Source organism: Phyllobates terribilis, unplaced genomic scaffold (genome assembly GCF_046119375.1).
Source record: "Phyllobates terribilis strain yellow unplaced genomic scaffold, ASM4611937v1 Scaffold_12__6_contigs__length_324123572, whole genome shotgun sequence".
In the NCBI taxonomy this organism is placed as follows: domain Eukaryota; kingdom Metazoa; phylum Chordata; class Amphibia; order Anura; family Dendrobatidae; genus Phyllobates; species Phyllobates terribilis.
In genome coordinates this window covers 322,723,007-322,744,325 of record NW_027362772.1, presented here as the reverse complement: position 1 = coordinate 322,744,325, position 21,319 = coordinate 322,723,007, and the positions used below count along the sequence as shown (strand labels likewise).

The following is a 21,319-nucleotide window of genomic DNA, read 5'->3' as shown; positions in this document are numbered from 1 at the left end:
TAGTCGCTTCTCCTGAGCTCTGTATATACAGGGGTGTAGTCGCTTCTCCTGAGCTCTGTATATACAGGGGTGTAGTCGCTTGTCCTGAGCTCTGTATATACAGGGGTGTACTCGCTTCTCCTGAGCTCTGTATATACAGGGGTGTAGTCGCTTCTCCAGAGCTCTGTATATACAGGGGTGTACTCGCTTCTCCTGAGCTCTGTATATACAGGGGTGTAGTCGCTTCTCCTGAGCTCTGTATATACAGAGGTGTACTGGCTTCTCCTGAGCTCTGTATATACAGGGGTGTAGTCGCTTCTCCTGAGCTCTGTATATACAGGGGTGTAGTCGCTTCTCCTGAGCTCTGTATATACAGGGATGTAGTCGCTTCTCCTGAGCTCTGTATATACTGGGGTGTAGTCGCTTGTCCTGAGCTTTGTATATACAGGGGTGTAATCGCTTCTCCTGAGCTCTGTATATACAGGGGTGTAGTCGCTTCTCCTGAGCTCTGTATATACAGGGGTGTAGTCTCTTCTCCTGAGCTCTGTATATACAGGGGTGTAGTCGCTTCTCCTGAGCTCTGTATATACAGGGGTGTAGTCGCTTGTCCTGAGCTCTGTATATACAGGGGTGTACTCGCTTCTCCTGAGCTCTGTATATACAGGGGTGTAGTCGCTTCTCCTGAGCTCTGTATATACAGGGGTGTAGTCGCTTCTCCTGAGCTCTGTATATACAGGGGTGTACTCTCTTCTCCTGAGCTCTGTATATACAGGGGTGTAGTCGCTTCTCCTGAGCTCTGTATATACAGGGGTGTAGTCGCTTCTCCTGAGCTCTGTATATACAGGGGTGTAGTCGCTTCTCCTGAGCTCTGTATATACAGGGGTGTAGTCGCTTCTCCTGAGCTCTGTATATACAGGGGTGTAGTCGCTTCTCCTGAGCTCTGTATATACAGGGGTGTAGTCTCTTCTCCTGAGCTCTGTATATACAGGGGTGTAGTCGCTTCTCCTGAGCTCTGTATATACAGGGGTGCAGTCGCTTCTCCTGAGCTCTGTATATACAGGGGTGCAGTCGCTTCTCCTGAGCTCTGTATATACAGGTGTGTAGTCGCTTCTCCTGAGCTGTATATACAGGGGTGTAGTCGCTTCTCCTGAGCTCTGTATATACAGGGGTGTAGTCGCTTCTCCTGAGCTCTGTATATACAGGGGTGTAGTCGCTTCTCCTGAGCTCTGTATATACAGGGGTGTAGTCGCTTCTCCTGTGCTCTGTATATACAGGGGTGTACTCACTTCTCCTGAGCTCTGTATATACAGGGGTGTAGTCGCTTCTCCTGAGCTCTGTATATACAGGGGTGTAGTCGCTTCTCCTGAGCTCTGTATATACAGGGGTGTAGTCGCTTCTCCTGAGCTCTGTATATACAGGGGTGTAGTCGCTTCTCCTGAGCTCTGTATATACAGGGGTGTAGTCGCTTCTCCTGAGCTCTGTATATACAGGGGTGTAGTCTCTTCTCCTGAGCTCTGTATATACAGGGGTGTAGTCGCTTCTCCTGAGCTCTGTATATATAGGGGTGCAGTCGCTTCTCCTGAGCTCTGTATATACAGGTGTGTAGTCGCTTCTCCTGAGCTCTGTATATACAGGGGTGTAGTCGCTTCTCCTGAGCTCTGTATATACAGGGGTGTAGTCGCTTCTCCTGAGCTCTGTATATACAGGTGTGTACTCGCTTCTCCTGAGCTCTGTATATACAGGGGTGTACTCGCTTCTCCTGAGCTCTGTATATACAGGGGTGTAGTTGCTTCTCCTGAGCTCTGTATATACAGGGGTGTACACACTTCTCCTGAGCTCTGTATATACAGGGGTGTAGTCCCTTCTCCTGAGCTCTGTATATACAGGGGTGTAGTCGCTTCTCCTGACCTCTGCATATACAGGGGTGTAGTCGCTTCTCCTGAGCTCTGTATATACAGGGGTGTTGTCTCTTCTGAGCTCTGTATATACAGGGGTGTTGTCTCTTCTCCTGAGCTTTGTATATACAGGGGTGTAGTCGCTTCTCCTGAGCTCTGTATATACAGGGCTGTACTCGCTTCTCCTGAGCTCTGTATATACAGGGGTGTAGTCGCTTCTCCTGAGCTCTGTATATACAGGGGTGTAGTCGCTTCTCCTGAGCTCTGTATATACAGGGGTGTAGTCGCTTCTCCTGAGCTCTGTATATACAGGGGTGTAGTCGCTTCTCCTGAGCTCTGTATATACAGGGGTGTAGTCTCTTCTCCTGAGCTCTGTATATACAGGGGTGTAGTCGCTTCTCCTGAGCTCTGTATATACAGGGGTGTAGTCGCTTCTCCTGAGCTCTGTATATACAGGGGTGTAGTCGCTTCTCCTGAGCTCTGTATATACAGGGGTGTAGTCGCTTCTCCTGAGCTCTGTATATACAGGGTTGTAGTCTCTTCTCGTGAGCTCTGTATATACAGGTGTGTAGTCGCTTCTCCTGAGCTCTGTATATACAGGTGTGTAGTCGCTTCTCCTGAGCTCTGTATATACAGGGGTGTAGTCGCTTCTCCTGAGCTCTGTATATACAGGGGTGTACTCGCTTCTCCTGAGTTCTGTATATACAGGGGTGTACTCGCTTCTCCTGAGCTCTGTATATACAGGGGTGTAGTCGCTTCTCCTGAGCTCTGTATATACAGGGGTGTAGTGTCTTCTCCTGAGCTCTGTATATACAGGGGTGTAGTCGCTTCTCCTGAGCTCTGTATATACAGGGGTGTAGTCGCTTCTCCTGAGCTCTGTATATACAGGGGTGTAGTCGCTTCTCCTGAGCTCTGTATATACAGGGGTGTAGTCGCTTCTCCTGAGCTCTGTATATACAGGGGTGTAGTCGCTTCTCCTGAGCTCTGTATATACAGGGGTGTAGTCGCTTCTCCTGAGCTCTGTATATACAGGGGTGTAGTCGCTTCTCCTGAGCTCTGTATATACAGGGGTGTAGTCGCTTCTCCTGAGCTCTGTATATACAGGGGTGTACTCTCTTCTCCTGAGCTCTGTATATACAGGGGTGTAGTCGCTTCTCCTGAGCTCTGTATCTACAGGGGTGTAGTCGCTTCTCCTGAGCTCTGTATATACAGGGGTGTAGTCTCTTCTCCTGAGCTCTGTATATACAGGAGTGTAGTCGCTTCTCCTGAGCTCTGTACATACAGGGGTGTAGTCGCTTGTCCTGAGCTCTGTATATACAGGGGTGTACTCGCTTCTCCTGAGCTCTGTATATACAGGGGTGTAGTCGCTTCTCCTGAGCTCTGTATATACAGGGGTGTAGTCGCTTCTCCTGAGCTCTGTATATACAGGGGTGTACTCGCTTCTCCTGAGCTCTGTATATACAGGAGTGTAGTCGCTTGTCCTGAGCTTTGTATATACAGGGGTGTAGTCGCTTCTCCTGAGCTCTGTATATACAGGGGTGTAGTCGCTTCTCCTGAGCTCTGTATATACAGGGGTGTAGTCGCTTCTCCTGAGCTCTGTATATACAGGGGTGTAGTCGCTTCTCCTGAGCTCTGTATATACAGGGGTGTAGTCGCTTCTCCTGAGCTCTGTATATACATTGGTGTAGTCTCTTCTCCTGAGCTCTGTATATACAGGGGTGTAGTCTCTTCTCCTGAGCTCTGTATATACAGGGGTGTAGTCTCTTCTTCTGAGCTCTGTATATACAGGGGTGTACTCGCTTCTCCTGAGCTCTGTATATACAGGGGTGTAGTCTCTTCTCTTGAGCTCTGTATATACAGGGGTGTAGTCTCTTCTCCTGAGCTCTGTATATACTGGGGTGTAGTCGCTTGTCCTGAGCTTTGTATATACAGGGGTGTAGTCGCTTCTCCTGAGCTCTGTATATACAGGGGTGTAGTCGCTTCTCCTGAGCTCTGTATATACAGGGGTGTAGTCGCTTCTCCTGAGCTCTGTATATACAGGGGTGTAGTCTCTTCTCCTGAGCTCTGTATATACAGGGGTGTAGTCGCTTCTCCTGAGCTCTGTATATACAGGGGTGTAGTCGCTTCTCCTGAGCTCTGTATATACTGGGGTGTAGTCGCTTCTCCTGAGCTCTGTATATACAGGGGTGTAGTCGCTTCTCCTGAGCTCTGTATATACAGGGGTGTAGTCGCTTCTCCTGAGCTCTGTATATACAGGGGTGTAGTCGCTTCTCCTGAGCTCTTTATATACAGGGGTGTAGTCTCTTCTCCTGTGCTCTGTATATACAGGGGTGTAGTCGCTTCTCCTGAGCTCTGTATATACAGGGGTGTAGTCGCTTCTCCTGAGCTCTGTATATACAGGGGTGTACTCGCTTCTCCTGAGCTCTGTATATACAGGGGTGTAGTCGCTTGTCCTGAGCTTTGTATATACAGGGGTGTAGTCGCTTCTCCTGAGCTCTGTATATACGGGGGTGTAGTCGCTTCTCCTGAGCTCTGTATATACAGGGGTGTAGTCGCTTCTCCTGAGCTCTGTATATACAGGGGTGTAGTCTCTTCTCCTGAGCTCTGTATATACAGGGGTGTAGTCGCTTCTCCTGAGCTCTGTATATACAGGGGTGTAGTCGCTTCTCCTGAGCTCTGTATATACTGGGGTGTAGTCGCTTCTCCTGAGCTCTGTATATTCAGGGGTGTAGTCTCTTCTCCTGAGCTCTGTATATACAGGGGTGTAGTCTCTTCTCCTGAGCTCTGTATATACAGGGGTGTACTCGCTTCTCCTGAGCTCTGTATATACAGGGGTGTAGTCGCTTCTCCTGAGCTCTGTATATACAGGGGTGTAGTCGCTTCTCCTGAGCTCTGTATATACCGGGGTGTAGTCGCTTCTCCTGAGCTCTGTATATACAGGGGTGTAGTCGCTTCTCCTGAGCTCTGTATATACCGGGGTGTAGTCTCTTCTCCTGAGCTCTGTATATACAGGGGTGTAGTCGCTTCTCCTGAGCTCTGTATATACAGGGGTGTAGTCGCTTCTCCTGAGCTCTGTATATACAGGGGTGTAGTCTCTTCTCCTGAGCTCTGTATATACAGGGGTGTAGTCTCTTCTCCTGAGCTCTGTATATACATGGGTGTAGTCTCTTCTCCTGAGCTCTGTATATACAGGGGTGTAGTCTCTTCTCCTGAGCTCTGTATATACCGGGGTGTAGTCTCTTCTCCTGAGCTCTGTATATACAGGTGTGTAGTCGCTTCTCCTGAGCTCTGTATATACAGAGGTGTACTCGCTTCTCCTGAGATCTGTATATACAGGGGTGTAGTCGCTTCTCCTGAGCTCTGTATATACTGGGGTGTAGTCGCTTCTCCTGAGCTCTGTATATACAGGGGTGTAGTCGCTTCTCCTGAGCTCTGTATATACAGGGGTGTAGTCTCTTCTCCTGAGCTCTGTATATACAGGGGTGTAGTCGCTTCTCCTGAGCTCTGTATATACAGGGGTGTAGTCGCTTCTCCGGAGCTCTGTATATACAGGGGTGTAGTCTCTTCTCCTGAGCTCTGTATATACAAGGGTGTAGTCTCTTCTCTTGAGCTCTGTATATACAGGGGTGTAGTCGCTTCTCTTGATCTCTGTATATACAGGGGTGTAGTCGCTTCTCCTGAGCTCTGTATATACAGGGGTGTAGTTGCTTGTCCTGAGCTCTGTATATACAGGGGTGTAGTCGCTTCTCCTGAGCTCTGTATATACAGGGGTGTAGTCGCTTCTCCTGAGCTCTGTATATACAGGGGTGTAGTCGCTTCTCCTGAGCTCTGTATATACAGGGGTGTAGTCGCTTCTCCTGAGCTCTGTATATACAGGGGTGTAGTCGCTTCTCCTGAGCTCTGTATATACAGGGGTGTACTCTCTTCTCCTGAGCTCTGTATATACAGGGGTGTAGTCGCTTCTCCTGAGCTCTGTATCTACAGGGGTGTAGTCGCTTCTCCTGAGCTCTGTATATACAGGAGTGTAGTCGCTTCTCCTGAGCTCTGTACATACAGGGGTGTAGTCGCTTGTCCTGAGCTCTGTATATACAGGGGTGTACTCGCTTCTCCTGAGCTCTGTATATACAGGGGTGTAGTCGCTTCTCCTGAGCTCTGTATATACAGGGGTGTAGTCGCTTCTCCTGAGCTCTGTATATACAGGGGTGTACTCGCTTCTCCTGAGCTCTGTATATACAGGAGTGTAGTCGCTTGTCCTGAGCTTTGTATATACAGGGGTGTAGTCGCTTCTCCTGAGCTCTGTATATACAGGGGTTTCAGTCGCTTCTCCTGAGCTCTGTATATACAGGGGTGTAGTCGCTTCTCCTGAGCTCTGTATATACAGGGGTGTAGTCGCTTCTCCTGAGCTCTGTATATACAGGGGTGTAGTCGCTTCTCCTGAGCTCTGTATATACATTGGTGTAGTCTCTTCTCCTGAGCTCTGTATATACAGGGGTGTAGTCTCTTCTCCTGAGCTCTGTATATACAGGGGTGTAGTCTCTTCTTCTGAGCTCTGTATATACAGGGGTGTACTCGCTTCTCCTGAGCTCTGTATATACAGGGGTGTAGTCTCTTCTCTTGAGCTCTGTATATACAGGGGTGTAGTCTCTTCTCCTGAGCTCTGTATATACAGGGGTGTAGTCGCTTGTCCTGAGCTTTGTATATACAGGGGTGTAGTCGCTTCTCCTGAGCTCTGTATATACAGGGGTGTAGTCCCTTCTCCTGAGCTCTGTATATACAGGGGTGTAGTCGCTTCTCCTGAGCTCTGTATATACAGGGGTGTAGTCTCTTCTCCTGAGCTCTGTATATACAGGGGTGTAGTCGCTTCTCCTGAGCTCTGTATATACAGGGGTGTAGTCGCTTCTCCTGAGATCTGTATATACTGGGGTGTAGTCGCTTCTCCTGAGCTCTGTATATACAGGGGTGTAGTCGCTTCTCCTGAGCTCTGTATATACAGGGGTGTAGTCGCTTCTCCTGAGCTCTGTATATACAGGGGTGTAGTCGCTTCTCCTGTGCTCTGTATATACAGGGGTGTAGTCGCTTCTCCTGAGCTCTGTATATACAGGGGTGTAGTCGCTTCTCCTGAGCTCTGTATATACAGGGGTGTATTCGCTTCTCCTGAGCTCTGTATATACAGGGGTGTAGTCGCTTGTCCTGAGCTTTGTATATACAGGGGTGTAGTCGCTTCTCCTGAGCTCTGTATATACGGGGGTGTAGTCGCTTCTCCTGAGCTCTGTATATACAGGGGTGTAGTCTCTTCTCCTGAGCTCTGTATATACAGGGGTGTAGTCGCTTCTCCTGAGCTCTGTATATACAGGGGTGTAGTCGCTTCTCCTGAGCTCTGTATATACTGGGGTGTAGTCGCTTCTCCTGAGCTCTGTATATTCAGGGGTGTAGTCTCTTCTCCTGAGCTCTGTATATACAGGGGTGTAGTCTCTTCTCCTGAGCTCTGTATATACAGGGGTGTACTCGCTTCTCCTGAGCTCTGTATATACAGGGGTGTAGTCGCTTCTCCTGAGCTCTGTATATACAGGGGTGTAGTCGCTTCTCCTGAGCTCTGTATATACCGGGGTGTAGTCGCTTCTCCTGAGCTCTGTATATACAGGGGTGTAGTCGCTTCTCCTGAGCTCTGTATATACCGGGGTGTAGTCTCTTCTCCTGAGCTCTGTATATACAGGGGTGTAGTCGCTTCTCCTGAGCTCTGTATATACAGGGGTGTAGTCGCTTCTCCTGAGCTCTGTATATACAGGGGTGTAGTCTCTTCTCCTGAGCTCTGTATATACAGGGGTGTAGTCTCTTCTCCTGAGCTCTGTATATACATTTGTGTAGTCTCTTCTCCTGAGCTCTGTATATACAGGGGTGTAGTCTCTTCTCCTGAGCTCTGTATATACCGGGGTGTAGTCTCTTCTCCTGAGCTCTGTATATACAGGTGTGTAGTCGCTTCTCCTGAGCTCTGTATATACAGAGGTGTACTCGCTTCTCCTGAGATCTGTATATACAGGGGTGTAGTCGCTTCTCCTGAGCTCTGTATATACTGGGGTGTAGTCGCTTCTCCTGAGCTCTGTATATACAGGGGTGTAGTCGCTTCTCCTGAGCTCTGTATATACAGGGGTGTAGTCGCTTCTCCTGAGCTCTGTATATACAGGGGTGTAGTCGCTTCTCCTGAGCTCTGTATATACAGGGGTGTAGTCGCTTCTCCGGAGCTCTGTATATACAGGGGTGTAGTCTCTTCTCCTGAGCTCTGTATATACAAGGGTGTAGTCTCTTCTCTTGAGCTCTGTATATACAGGGGTGTAGTCGCTTCTCTTGATCTCTGTATATACAGGGGTGTAGTCGCTTCTCCTGAGCTCTGTATATACAGGGGTGTAGTTGCTTGTCCTGAGCTCTGTATATACAGGGGTGTAGTCGCTTCTCCTGAGCTCTGTATATACAGGGGTGCACTCGCTTCTCCTGAGCTCTGTATATACAGGGGTGTAGTCGCTTCTCCCGAGCTCTGTATATACCGGGGTGTAGTCGCTTCTCCCGAGCTCTGTATATACAGGCGTGTAGTCTCTTCTCCTGAGCTCTGTATATACAGGGGTGTAGTCGCTTCTCCTGAGCTCTGTATATACAGGGGTGTAGTCTCTTCTCCTGAGCTCTGTATATACAGGGGTGTAGTCGCTTCTCCTGAGCTCTGTATGTACAGGGGTGTAGTCGCTTCTCCTGAGCTTTGTATATACAGGGGTGTAGTCGCTTCTCCTGAGCTCTGTATATACAGGGGTGTAGTCGCTTCTCCTGAGCTCTGTATATACAGGGGTGTAGTCGCTTCTCCTGAGCTCTGTATATACAGGGGTGTAGTCTCTTCTCCTGAGCTCTGTATATACAGGGGTGTAGTCGCTTCTCCTGAGCTCTGTATATACAGGGGTGTAGTCTCTTCTCCTGAGCTCTGTATATACAGGGGTGTAGTCTCTTCTCCTGAGCTCTGTATATACAGGGGTGTTGTCTCTTCTCCTGAGCTCTGTATATACAGGGGTGTAGTCGCTTCTCCTAAGCTCTGTATATACAGGGGTGTAGTCGCTTGTCCTGAGCTTTGTATATACAGGGGTGTAGTCGCTTCTCCTGAGCTCTGTATATACAGGGGTGTAGTCGCTTCTCCTGAGCTCTGTATATACAGGGGTGTAGTCTCTTCTCTGAGCTCTGTATATACAGGGGTGTAGTCTCTTCTCCTGAGCTCTGTATATACAGGGGTGTAGTCGCTTCTCCTGAGCTCTGTATATACAGGGGTGTAGTCGCTTCTCCTGAGCTCTGTATATACAGGGGTGTAGTCGCTTCTCCTGAGCTCTGTATATACTGGGGTGTAGTCGCTTCTCCTGAGCTCTGTATATACAGGGGTGTAGTCGCTTCTCCTGAGCTCTGTATATACAGGGGTGTAGTCTCTTCTCCTGAGCTCTGTATATACAGGGGTGTAGTCGCTTCTCCTGAGCTCTGTATATACAGGGGTGTAGTCGCTTCTCCTGAGCTCTGTATATACAGGGGTGTAGTCTCTTCTCCTGAGCTCTGTATATACAGGGGTGTAGTCGCTTCTCCTGAGCTCTGTATATACAGGGGTGTAGTCGCTTCTCCTGAGCTCTGTATATACAGGGGTGTAGTCGCTTCTCCTGAGCTCTGTATATACCGGGTGTAGTCGCTTCTCCTGAGCTCTGTATATACAGGGGTGTACTCGCTTCTCCTGAGCTCTGTATATACAGTGGTGTAGTCGCTTCTCCTGAGCTCTGTATATACAGGGGTGTAGTCTCTTCTCCTGTGCTCTGTATATACCGGGGTGTAGTCGCTTCTCCTGAGCTCTGTATATACAGGGGTGTAGTCGCTTCTCCTGAGCTCTGTATATACAGGGGTGTAGTCGCTTCTCCTGAGCTCTGTATATACAGGGGTGTAGTCGCTTCTCCTGAGCTCTGTATATACAGGGGTGTACTCGCTTCTCCTGAGCTCTGTATATACAGGGGTGTAGTCTCTTCTCCTGAGCTCTGTATATACAGGGGTGTAGTCGCTTCTCCTGAGCTCTGTATATACAGGGGTGTAGTCGCTTCTCCTGAGCTCTGTATATATAGGGGTGTAGTCGCTTCTCCTGAGCTCTGTATATACCGAGGTGTAGTCGCTTCTCCTGAGCTCTGTATATACAGGGGTGTAGTCGCTTCTCCTGAGCTCTGTATATACAGGGGTGTAGTCGATTCTCCTGAGCTCTGTATATACAGGGGTGTAGTCTCTTCTCCTGAGCTCTGTATATACAGGGGTGTAGTCGCTTCTCCTGAGCTCTGTATATACTGGGGTGTAGTCGCTTCTCCTGAGCTCTGTATATACAGGGGTGTAGTCGCTTCTCCTGAGCTCTGTATATACAGGGGTGTAGTCGCTTCTCCTGAGCTCTGTATATACAGGGGTGTAGTCGCTTCTCCTGAGCTCTGTATATACAGGGGTGTAGTCGCTTCTCCTGAGCTCTGTATATACAGGGGTGTAGTCGCTTCTCCTGAGCTCTGTATATACAGGGGTGTAGTCGCTTCTCCTGAGCTCTGTATATACTGGGGTGTAGTCGCATCTCCTGATCTCTGTATATACAGGGGTGTAGTCTCTTCTCCTGAGCTCTGTATATACAGGGGTGTAGTCGCTTCTCCTGAGCTCTGTATATACAGGGGTGTAGTCTCTTCTCCTGAGCTCTGTATATACAGGGGTGTAGTCGCTTCTCCTGAGCTCTGTATATACAGGGGTGTAGTCGCTTCTCCTGAGCTCTGTATATACAGGGGTGTACTCGCTTCTCCTGAGCTCTGTATATACATGAGTGCACTCGCTTCTCCTGAGCTCTGTATATACAGGGGTGTAGTCGCTTCTCCTGAGCTCTGTATATACAAGGGTGTAGTCGCTTCTCCTGAGCTCTGTATATACAGGGGTGTAGTCGCTTCTCCTGAGCTCTGTATATACAGGGGTGTAGTCGCTTGTCCTGAGCTCTGTATATACAGGGGTGTACTCGCTTCTCCTGAGCTCTGTATATACAGGGGTGTAGTCGCTTCTCCAGAGCTCTGTATATACAGGGGTGTACTCGCTTCTCCTGAGCTCTGTATATACAGGGGTGTAGTCGCTTCTCCTGAGCTCTGTATATACAGAGGTGTACTGGCTTCTCCTGAGCTCTGTATATACAGGGGTGTAGTCGCTTCTCCTGAGCTCTGTATATACAGGGGTGTAGTCGCTTCTCCTGAGCTCTGTATATACAGAGATGTAGTCGCTTCTCCTGAGCTCTGTATATACTGGGGTGTAGTCGCTTGTCCTGAGCTTTGTATATTCAGGGGTGTAATCGCTTCTCCTGAGCTCTGTATATACAGGGGTGTAGTCGCTTCTCCTGAGCTCTGTATATACAGGGGTGTAGTCTCTTCTCTTGAGCTCTGTATATACAGGGGTGTAGTCGCTTCTCCTGAGCTCTGTATATACAGGGGTGTAGTCGCTTGTCCTGAGCTCTGTATATACAGGGGTGTACTCGCTTCTCCTGAGCTCTGTATATACAGGGGTGTAGTCGCTTCTCCTGAGCTCTGTATATACAGGGGTGTACTCGCTTCTCCTGAGCTCTGTATATACAGGGGTGTAGTCGCTTCTCCTGAGCTCTGTATATACAGGGGTGTAGTTGCTTCTCCTGAGCTCTGTATATACAGGGGTGTAGTCGCTTCTCCTGAGCTCTGTATATACTGGGGTGTAGTCGCTTCTCCTGAGCTCTGTATATACAGGGGTGTAGTCGCTTCTACTGAGCTCTGTATATACAGAGGTGTACTCGCTTCTCCTGAGCTCTGTATATACAGGGGTGTAGTCTCTTCTCCTGTGCTCTGTATAAACAGGGGTGTACTAAGCTTCTCCTGAGCTCTGTATATACAGGGGTGTACTCACTTCTCCTGTGCTCTGTATATACAGGGGTGTACTCGCTTCTCCTGAGCTCTGTATATACAGGGGTGTAGTCTTTTCTCCCGAGCTCTGTATATACAGGGGTGTACTCGCTTCTCCTGAGTTCTGTATATACAGGGGTGTACTCGCTTCTCCTGAGCTCTGTATATACAGGGGTGTAGTCGCTTCTCCTGAGCTCTGTATATACAGGGGTGTAGTCGCTTCTCCTGAGCTCTGTATATACAGGGGTGTAGTCCCTTCTCCCGAGCTCTGTATATACAGGGGTGTAGTCGCTTCTACCGAGCTCTGTATATACAGGGGTGTAGTCGCTTCTCCTGAGCTCTGTATATACAGGGGTGTAGTCGCTTCTCCTGAGCTCTGTATATACAGGGGTGTAGTCGCTTCTCCTGAGCTCTGTATATACAGGGGTGTAGTCGCTTCTCCTGAGCTCTGTATATACAGGGGTGTAGTCGCTTCTCCTGAGCTCTGTATTTACAGGGGTGTAGTCGCTTCTCCTGAGCTCTGTATATACAGGGGTGTAGTCGCTTCTCCTGAGCTCTGTATATACAGGGGTGTAGTCGCTTCTCCTGAGCTCTGTATATACCGGGGTGTAGTCGCTTCTCCTGAGCTCTGTATATACAGGGGTGTAGTCTCTTCTCCTGAGCTCTGTATATACAGGGGTGTAGTCTCTTCTCCTGAGCTCTGTATATACAGGGGTGTAGTCGCTTCTCCTGAGCTCTGTATATACAGGGGTGTAGTCACTTCTACTGATCTCTGTATATACAGGGGTGTAGTCGCTTCTCCTGAGCTCTGTATACACAGGGGTGTAGTTGCTTCTCCTGAGCTCTGTATATACAGGGGTGTAGTCGCTTCTCCTGAGCTCTGTATATACAGGGGTGTAGTCGCTTCTCCTGAGCTCTGTATATACAGGGGTGTAGTCTCTTCTCCTGAGCTCTGTATATACAGGGGTGTAGTCTCTTCTCCTGAGATCTGTATATACAGGGGTGTAGTCACTTCTCCTGAGCTCTGTATATACAGGGGTGTAGTCGCTTCTCCTGAGCTCTGTATATACAGGGGTGTAGTCGCTTCTCCTGATCTCTGTATATACAGGGGTGTAGTCGCTTCTCCTGTGCTCTGTATATACAGGGGTGTACTCGCTTCTCCTGAGCTCTGTATATACAGGGGTGTACTCTCTTCTCCTGAGCTCTGTATATACAGGGGTGTACTCGCTTCTCCTGAGCTCTGTATATACAGGGGTGTAGTCTCTTCTCCTGAGCTCTGTATATACAGGGGTGTAGTCTCTTCTCCTGAGCTCTGTATATACAGGGGTGTAGTCGCTTCTCCCGAGCTCTGTATATACAGGGGTGTAGTCGCTTCTCCTGAGCTCTGTATATACAGGGGTGTAGTCGCTTCTCCTGAGCTCTGTATATACAGGGGTGTAGTCGCTTCTCCTGAGCTCTGTATATACAGGGGTGTAGTCGCTTCTCCTGAGCTCTGTATATACAGGGGTGCAGTCGCTTCTCCTGAGCTCTGTATATACAGGGGTGTAGTCGCTTCTCCTGAGCTCTGTATATACAGGGGTGTAGTCTATTCTCCTGAGCTCTGTATATACAGGGGTGTACTCTCTTCTCCTGAGCTCTGTATATACAGGGGTGTACTCGCTTCTCCTGAGCTCTGTATATACAGGGGTGTAGTCGCTTCTCCTGAGCTCTGTATATACAGGGGTGTAGTCGCTTCTCCTGAGCTCTGTATATACAGGGGTGTAGTCGCTTCTCCTGAGCTCTGTATATACAGGGGTGTAGTCGCTTCTCCTGAGCTCTGTATATACAGGGGTGTAGTCGCTTCTCCTGAGCTCTGTATATACAGGGGTGTAGTCGCTTCTCCTGAGCTCTGTATATACTGGGGTGTAGTCGCTTCTCCTGAGCTCTGTATATACAGGGGTGTAGTCTCTTCTCCTGAGCTCTGTATATACAGGGGTGTAGTCGCTTCTCCTGAGCTCTGTATATACAGGGTTGTAGTCGCTTCTCCTGAGCTTTGTATATACAGGGGTGTTGTCGCTTCTCCTGAGCTCTGTATATACAGGGGTGTAGTCGCTTCTCCTGAGCTCTGTATATACAGGGGTGTACTCGCTTCTCCTGAGCTCTGTATATACAGGGGTGTAGTCGCTTCTCCTGAGTTCTGTATATACAGGGGTGTAGTCTCTTCTCCTGAGCTCTGTATATACAGGGGTGTACTCGCTTCTCCTGAGCTCTGTATATACAGGGGTGTAGTCGCTTCTCCTGAGCTCTGTATATACAGGGGTGTACTCGCTTCTCCTGAGCTCTGTATATACAGGGGTGTACTCGCTTCTCCTGAGCTCTGTATATACAAGGGTGTACTCGCTTCTCCTGAGCTCTGTATATACAGGGGTGTAGTCTCTTCTCCTGAGCTCTGTATATACAGGGGTGTAGTCTCTTCTCCTGAGCTCTGTATATACAGTGGTGTAGTCGCTTCTCCTGAGCTCTGTATATACAGGGGTGTAGTCGCTTCTCCTGTGCTCTGTATATACAGGGGTGTAGTCGCTTCTCCTGAGCTCTGTATATACAGGGGTGTAGTCGCTTCTTCTGAGCTCTGTATATACAGGGGTGTAGTCGCTTCTCCTGAGCTCTGTATATACAGGGGTGTAGTCTCTTCTCCTGAGCTCTGTATATACAGGGGTGTAGTCGCTTCTCCTGAGCTTTGCATATACAGGGGTGTAGTCGCTTCTCCTGAGCTCTGTATATACAGGGGTGTAGTCGCTTCTCCTGAGCTATGTATATACAGGGGTGTAGTCGCTTCTCCTGAGCTCTGTATATACAGGGGTGTAGTCGCTTCTCCTGAGCTCTGTATATACAGGGGTGTAGTCTCTTCTCCTGAGCTCTGTATATACAGGGGTGTAGTCGCTTCTCCTGAGCTCTGTATATACAGGGGTGTAGTCGCTTCTCCTGAGCTCTGTATATACAGGGGTGTAGTCTCTTCTCCTGAGCTCTGTATATACAGGGGTGTAGTCGCTTCTCCTGAGCTCTGTATATACAGGGGTGTAGTCGCTTCTCCTGAGCTCTGTATATACTGGGGTGTAGTCGCTTCTCCTTTGCTCTGTATATACAGGGGTGTAGTCGCTTCTCCTGAGCTCTGTATATACTGGGGTGTAGTCGCTTCTCCTTTGCTCTGTATATACAGGGGTGTAGTCGCTTCTCCTGAGCTCTGTATATACAGGGGTGTAGTCGCTTCTCCCGAGCTCTGTATATACAGGGGTGTAGTCGCTTCTCTTGAGCTCTGTATATACAGGGGTGTAGTCTCTTCTCCTTTGCTCTGTATATACAGGGGTGTACTCGCTTCTCCTGAGCTCTGTATATACTGGGGTGTAGTCGCTTCTCCTGAGCTCTGTATATACAGGGGTGTAGTCGCTTCTCCTGAGCTCTGTATATACTGGGGTGTAGTCTCTTCTCCTGAGCTTTGTATATACAGGGGTGTAGTCGCTTCTCCTGAGCTCTGTATATACAGGGGTGTAGTCGCTTCTCCTGAGCTCTGTATATACAGGGGTGTACTCGCTTCTCCTGAGCTCTGTATATACAGGGGTGTACTCTCTTCTCCTGAGCTCTGTATATACAGGGGTGTAGTCTCTTCTCCTGAGCTCTGTATATACAGGGGTGTAGTCGCTTCTCCTGAGCTCTGTATATACAGGGGTGTAGTCGCTTCTCTTGAGCTCTGTATATACAGGGGTGTAGTCACTTCTCCTGATCTCTGTATATACAGGGGTGTAGTCGCTTCTCCTGAGCTCTGTATATACAGGTGTGTACTCGCTTCTCCTGAGCTCTGTATATACAGGGGTGTAGTCGCTTCTCCTGAGCTCTGTATATACAGGGGTGTAGTCGCTTCTCCTGAGCTCTGTATATACAGGGGTGTACTCTCTTCTCCTGAGCTCTGTATATACAGGGGTGTAGTCGCTTCTCCTGAGCTCTGTATATACAGGAGTGCACTCGCTTCTGCGCACTGTACACACGTTTATCCGCCGCGGTTGCTGTACTTGTGTGTGTGTGTATGTATGTATATATATATATATACAGTACAGACCAAAAGGTTGGACACACCTTCTCATTTAAAGATTTTTCTGTACTTTCATGACTTTGAAAATTGTACATTCACACTGAAGGCATCAAAACTATGAATTACCACATGTGGAATTATATACTTAACAAAAAAGTGTGAAACAACTGAAAATATGTCTTATAGTCTAGGTTCTTCACAGTAGCCACCTTTTGCTTTGATGACTGCTTTGCACACTCTTGGCATTCTCTTGATGAGCTTCAAGAGGTAGTCACCGGAAATGGTCTTCACTTCACAGGTGTGCCCTGTCAGGTTTAATAAGTGGGATTTCTTGCCTTATAAATGGGGTTGGGATAGTCCTACTGAATAGACTGTTAGAATTTGTATTATGGCAACAAAAAAGCAGCTAAGTAAAGAAAAACGAGTGGCCATCATTACTTTAAGAAATGAAGGTCAGTCAATGCGAAAAATTGGGAAAACTTTGAAAGTGTCCCCAAGTGCAGTTGCAAAAACCATAAATCGCTACAAAGAAACTGGCTCACATGAGGACCGCCCCATAAAAGGAAGACCAAGAGTCACCTCTGCTTCTGAGGATAAGTTTATCCGAGTCACCAGCCTCAGAAATCGCAGGTAACAGCAGCTCAGATTAGAGACCAGGTCAATGCCACACAGAGTTCTAGCAGCAGACACATCTCTACAACAACTGTTAAGAGGAGACTTTGTGCAGCAGGCCTTCATGTTAAAATAGCTGCTAGGAAACCACTGCTAAGGACAGGCAACAAGCAGAAGAGACTTGTTTGGGCTAAAGAACACAAGGAATGGACATTAGACCAGTGGAAATCTGTGCTTTGGTCTGATGAGTCCAAATTTGAGATCTTTGGTTCCAACCACCGTGTCTTTGTGCGACGCGGAAAAGGTGAACGGATGGACTCTACATGCCTGGTTCCCACCGTGAAGCATGGGGGAGGAGGTGTGATGGTGTGGGGGGGGGCTTTGCTGGTGACACTGTTGGGGGTTTATTCACAATTGAAGGCATACTGAACCAGCATGGCTACCACAGCATCTTGCAGCGGCATGCTATTCCATCCGGTTTGCGTTTAGTTGGACCATCATTTATTTTTCAACAGGACAATGACCCCAAACACCTTCAGGCTGTGTAAGGGCTATTTGACCAAGAAGGAGAGTGATGGGGGGCTACGCCAGATGACCTGGCCTCCACAGTCACCAGACCTGACCCCAATCGAGATGGTTTGGGGTGAGCTGGACCGCAGAGTGAAGGCAAAAGGGCCAACAAGTGCTAAGCATCTCTGGGAACTCCTTCAAGATTGTTGGAAGACCATTTCCGGTGACTACCTCTTGAAGCTCCTCAAGAGAATGCCAAGAGTGTGCAAAGCAGTCATCAAAGCAAAAGGTGGCTACTGTGAAGACCCTAGAATATAAGACATATTTTCAGTTGTTTCACACTTTTTTGTTAAGTATATAATTCCACATGTGGTAATTCATAGTTTTGATGCCTTCAGTGTGAATGGACAATGTTCATAGAAAAAAAGATGGAGTGCCGAAGTTCTTTTTGCAATTGATATTACTCTTTTCTTCAGAGCACCCGAATAGACCAGTGAGCGACCCCTCTCTTTTTTCTATTAATCATTTTTGGGATCCCGCTCCTGGAGCATTGTAGCAGGTACGTGTTCACACTATTAGAAGTTTGACAGCCTTTTTTCTGACCATGTGTCCCTCCCATTCAGTCACAGTTGGTTTTAACTAGCTCTACCAGCCCATACATTGTAGGTTAAAAGCCCAAGCAGAGACATATTGTCCATACAGGCTTACAGCCCAAGAGTGGCATATCCAGTGGTAGCGTAGCGTAGTTTCCCATCATACGAAGGTGACCTTGTCGTGGTTGATGGGCACACATGAATTGGCCAAATTATGCGCAAAAAACCTTCATTTTTCAAAGTGACATTAGTCCAGATACAATATTTCTTATATATTCATGTATGGAGTGCTGAAGTTCTTTTTGCAAATGTACAATGTTCATAGTCATGAAAATACAGAAAAATCTTTAAATGAGAAGGTGTGTCCAAACTTTTGGTCTGTACTGTATATATATATGTCGCCCGTGTGTCGCTTTGTGTCGCCCACACCACCTATCGCCTCCGTCCCCGCTGCTCTCCGGTCTCTCACAAGGTGCCGGGGTTACAGGTGAGCGGGAGGCGGGATCAGAGTTGGACGAGTTAGAGGCGGAGTTACGTGGGGCTGGGCGTGGTAAAATTGAAATCAAGGCTGGTTGTGGGCGTGCTGTGCGCTGTAAAGGCGGAGTGTAGGCGGGGTCCGCGATCTGGAGGCGGGGATATGGGCGGGGCCGGATTCATCAGCAGCAGCAGCAGGCGGCAGTGGAGCGCAGAGCGGGCAGGTCTCAGTCGCCCTCGCTCCCGGCTGTGGAGACATGTAGCGCTGGGAGCCTCGGGGGCCCCGGTCGCTGTTCTCTGCGCTGTGTCTGCTCGGGCGGGGGAAGGATGCTGGGGGTCGTCGCCCCCTGGAGGTGGCTGCTCGCCCTGTGTCTCAGGCTGCTCTTTCTTCTGCCCGCAGGAGTGCCGGTGCGGAGCGGGGACGCCGGCTTCCCCAAAGCCATGGACAACGTGACGGTGCGCCAGGGGGACAGCGCCATCCTCAGGTGAGAGACGGCTGTGTGGGGGGTGATCTACAGGGGTCATATATATATATATACAGTGTATTATATGTGATATATAGATGGGGTGATGTATACAGTGTATTATATGTGATATATATATATAGAGGAGGGTGATGTATACAGTGTATTATATGTGATATATATATATAGAGGAGGGTGATGTATACAGTGTATTATATGTGATATATATAGAGGGGGTGATGTATACAGTGTATTATATGTGATATATATATATATAGAGGAGGGTGATGTATACAGTGTATTATATGTGATATATATATATATATAGAGGGGGGTGATGTATACAGTGTATTATATGTGATATATATATATATATATAGAGGGGGGTGATGTATACAGTGTATTATATGTGATATATATAGAGGGGGGTGATGTATACAGTTTATTATATGTGATATATATAGAGGAGGGTGATGTATACAGTGTATTATATGTGATATATATATATAGAGGAGGGTGATGTATACAGTGTATTATATGTGATATATAGATGGGGTGATGTATACAGTGTATTATATGTGATATATATATAGAGGGGGGTGATGTATACAGTGTATTATATGTGATATATATATATATAGAGGAGGGTGATGTATACAGTGTATTATATGTGATATATATATATATAGAGGAGGGTGATGTATACAGTGTATTATATGTGATATATATATATATAGATGGGGTGATGTATACAGTGTATTATATGTGATATATATATAGAGGAGGGTGATGTATACAGTGTATTATATGTGATATATATATATAGAGGAGGGTGATGTATACAGTGTATTATATGTGATATATAGATGGGGTGATGTATACAGTGTATTATATGTGATATATATATAGAGGGGGGTGATGTATACAGTGTATTATATGTGATATATATATATATAGAGGAGGGTGATGTATACAGTGTATTATATGTGATATATATATATATAGAGGAGGGTGATGTATACAGTGTATTATATGTGATATATATATGGAGGGGGGTGATGTATACAGTGTATTATATGTGATATATATATATATATATAGAGGAGGGTGATGTATACAGTGTATTATATGTGATATATATATATATATATAATATATATATGAGGAGGGTGATGTATACAGTGTATTATATGTGATATATATATATATATATAGAGGAGGGTGATGTATACAGTGTATTATATGTGATATATATATATATATAGAGGAGGGTGATGTATACAGTGTATTATATGTGATATATATATAGAGGAGGGTGATGTATACAGTGTATTATATGTGATATATATAGAGGGGGGTGATGTATACAGTGTATTATATGTGATATATGGAGGGGGGTGATGTATACAGTGTATTATATGTGATATATAGAGGGGGTGATGTATACAGTGTATTATATGTGATATATATATAGAGGGGGGTGATGTATACAGTGTATTATATGTGATATATATATAGAGGGGGGTGATGTATACAGTGTATTATATGTGATATATATATAGAGGAGGGTGATGTATACAGTGTATTATATGTGATATATATAGAGGAGGGTGATGTATACAGTGTATTATATGTGATATATATATAGAGGGGGGTGATGTATACAGTGTATTATATGTGATATATATAGAGGAGGGTGATGTATACAGTGTATTATATGTGATATATATAGAGGGGGGTGATGTATACAGTGTATTATATGTGATATATATATAGAGGAGGGTGATGTATACAGTGTATTATATGTGATATATATAGAGGAGGGTGATGTATACAGTGTATTATATGTGATGTATACAGTGTATTATATGTGATATATAGAGGGGGTGATGTATACAGTGTATTATATGTGATATATATATATATAGAGGAGGGTGATGTATACAGTGTATTATATGTGATATATATATATAGAGGAGGGTGATGTATACAGTGTATTATATGTGATATATATAGAGGAGGGTGATGTATACAGTGTATTATATGTGATATATATAGAGGGGGGTGATGTATACAGTGTATTATATGTGATATATGGAGGGGGGTGATGTATACAGTGTATTATATGTGATATATAGAGGGGGTGATGTATACAGTGTATTATATGTGATATATATATATAGAGGAGGGTGATGTATACAGTGTATTATATGTGATATATATAGAGGAGGGTGATGTATACAGTGTATTATATGTGATGTATACAGTGTATTATATGTGATATATAGAGGGGGTGATGTATACAGTGTATTATATGTGATATATATATATAGAGGAGGGTGATGTATACAGTGTATTATATGTGATATATATATATAGAGGAGGGTGATGTATACAGTGTATTATATGTGATATATATATATATAGAGGAGGGTGATGTATACAGTGTATTATATGTGATATATATATATAGAGGAGGGTGATGTATACAGTGTATTATATGTGATATATATATATATAGATGGGGTGATGTATACAGTGTATTATATGTGATATATATATATAGAGGAGGGTGATGTATACAGTGTATTATATGTGATATATATATAGAGGAGGGTGATGTATACAGTGTATTATATGTGATATATATATAGAGGGGGGTGATGTATACAGTGTATTATATGTGATATATGGAGGGGGGTGATGTATACAGTGTATTATATGTGATATATAGAGGGGGTGATGTATACAGTGTATTATATGTGATATATATATAGAGGAGGGTGATGTATACAGT

At 46.3% G+C, this 21,319-nt stretch overlaps 1 protein-coding gene across 11 annotated transcripts in view; it reads left to right on the top strand.

Moving 5' to 3' along the window:
- NTM (neurotrimin) overlaps window positions 1–21,319 on the top strand; it is a 943,285-nt gene that overhangs the window by 684,094 nt on the left and 237,872 nt on the right. For all 11 annotated transcript variants that reach the window (XM_073657491.1, XM_073657489.1, XM_073657487.1 and 8 more), the window contains exon 2: window positions 18,459–18,543. In XM_073657491.1, the coding sequence (XP_073513592.1) occupies window positions 18,459–18,543 (85 nt within the window). The remainder of the gene's footprint in view (window positions 1–18,458; window positions 18,544–21,319) is intronic.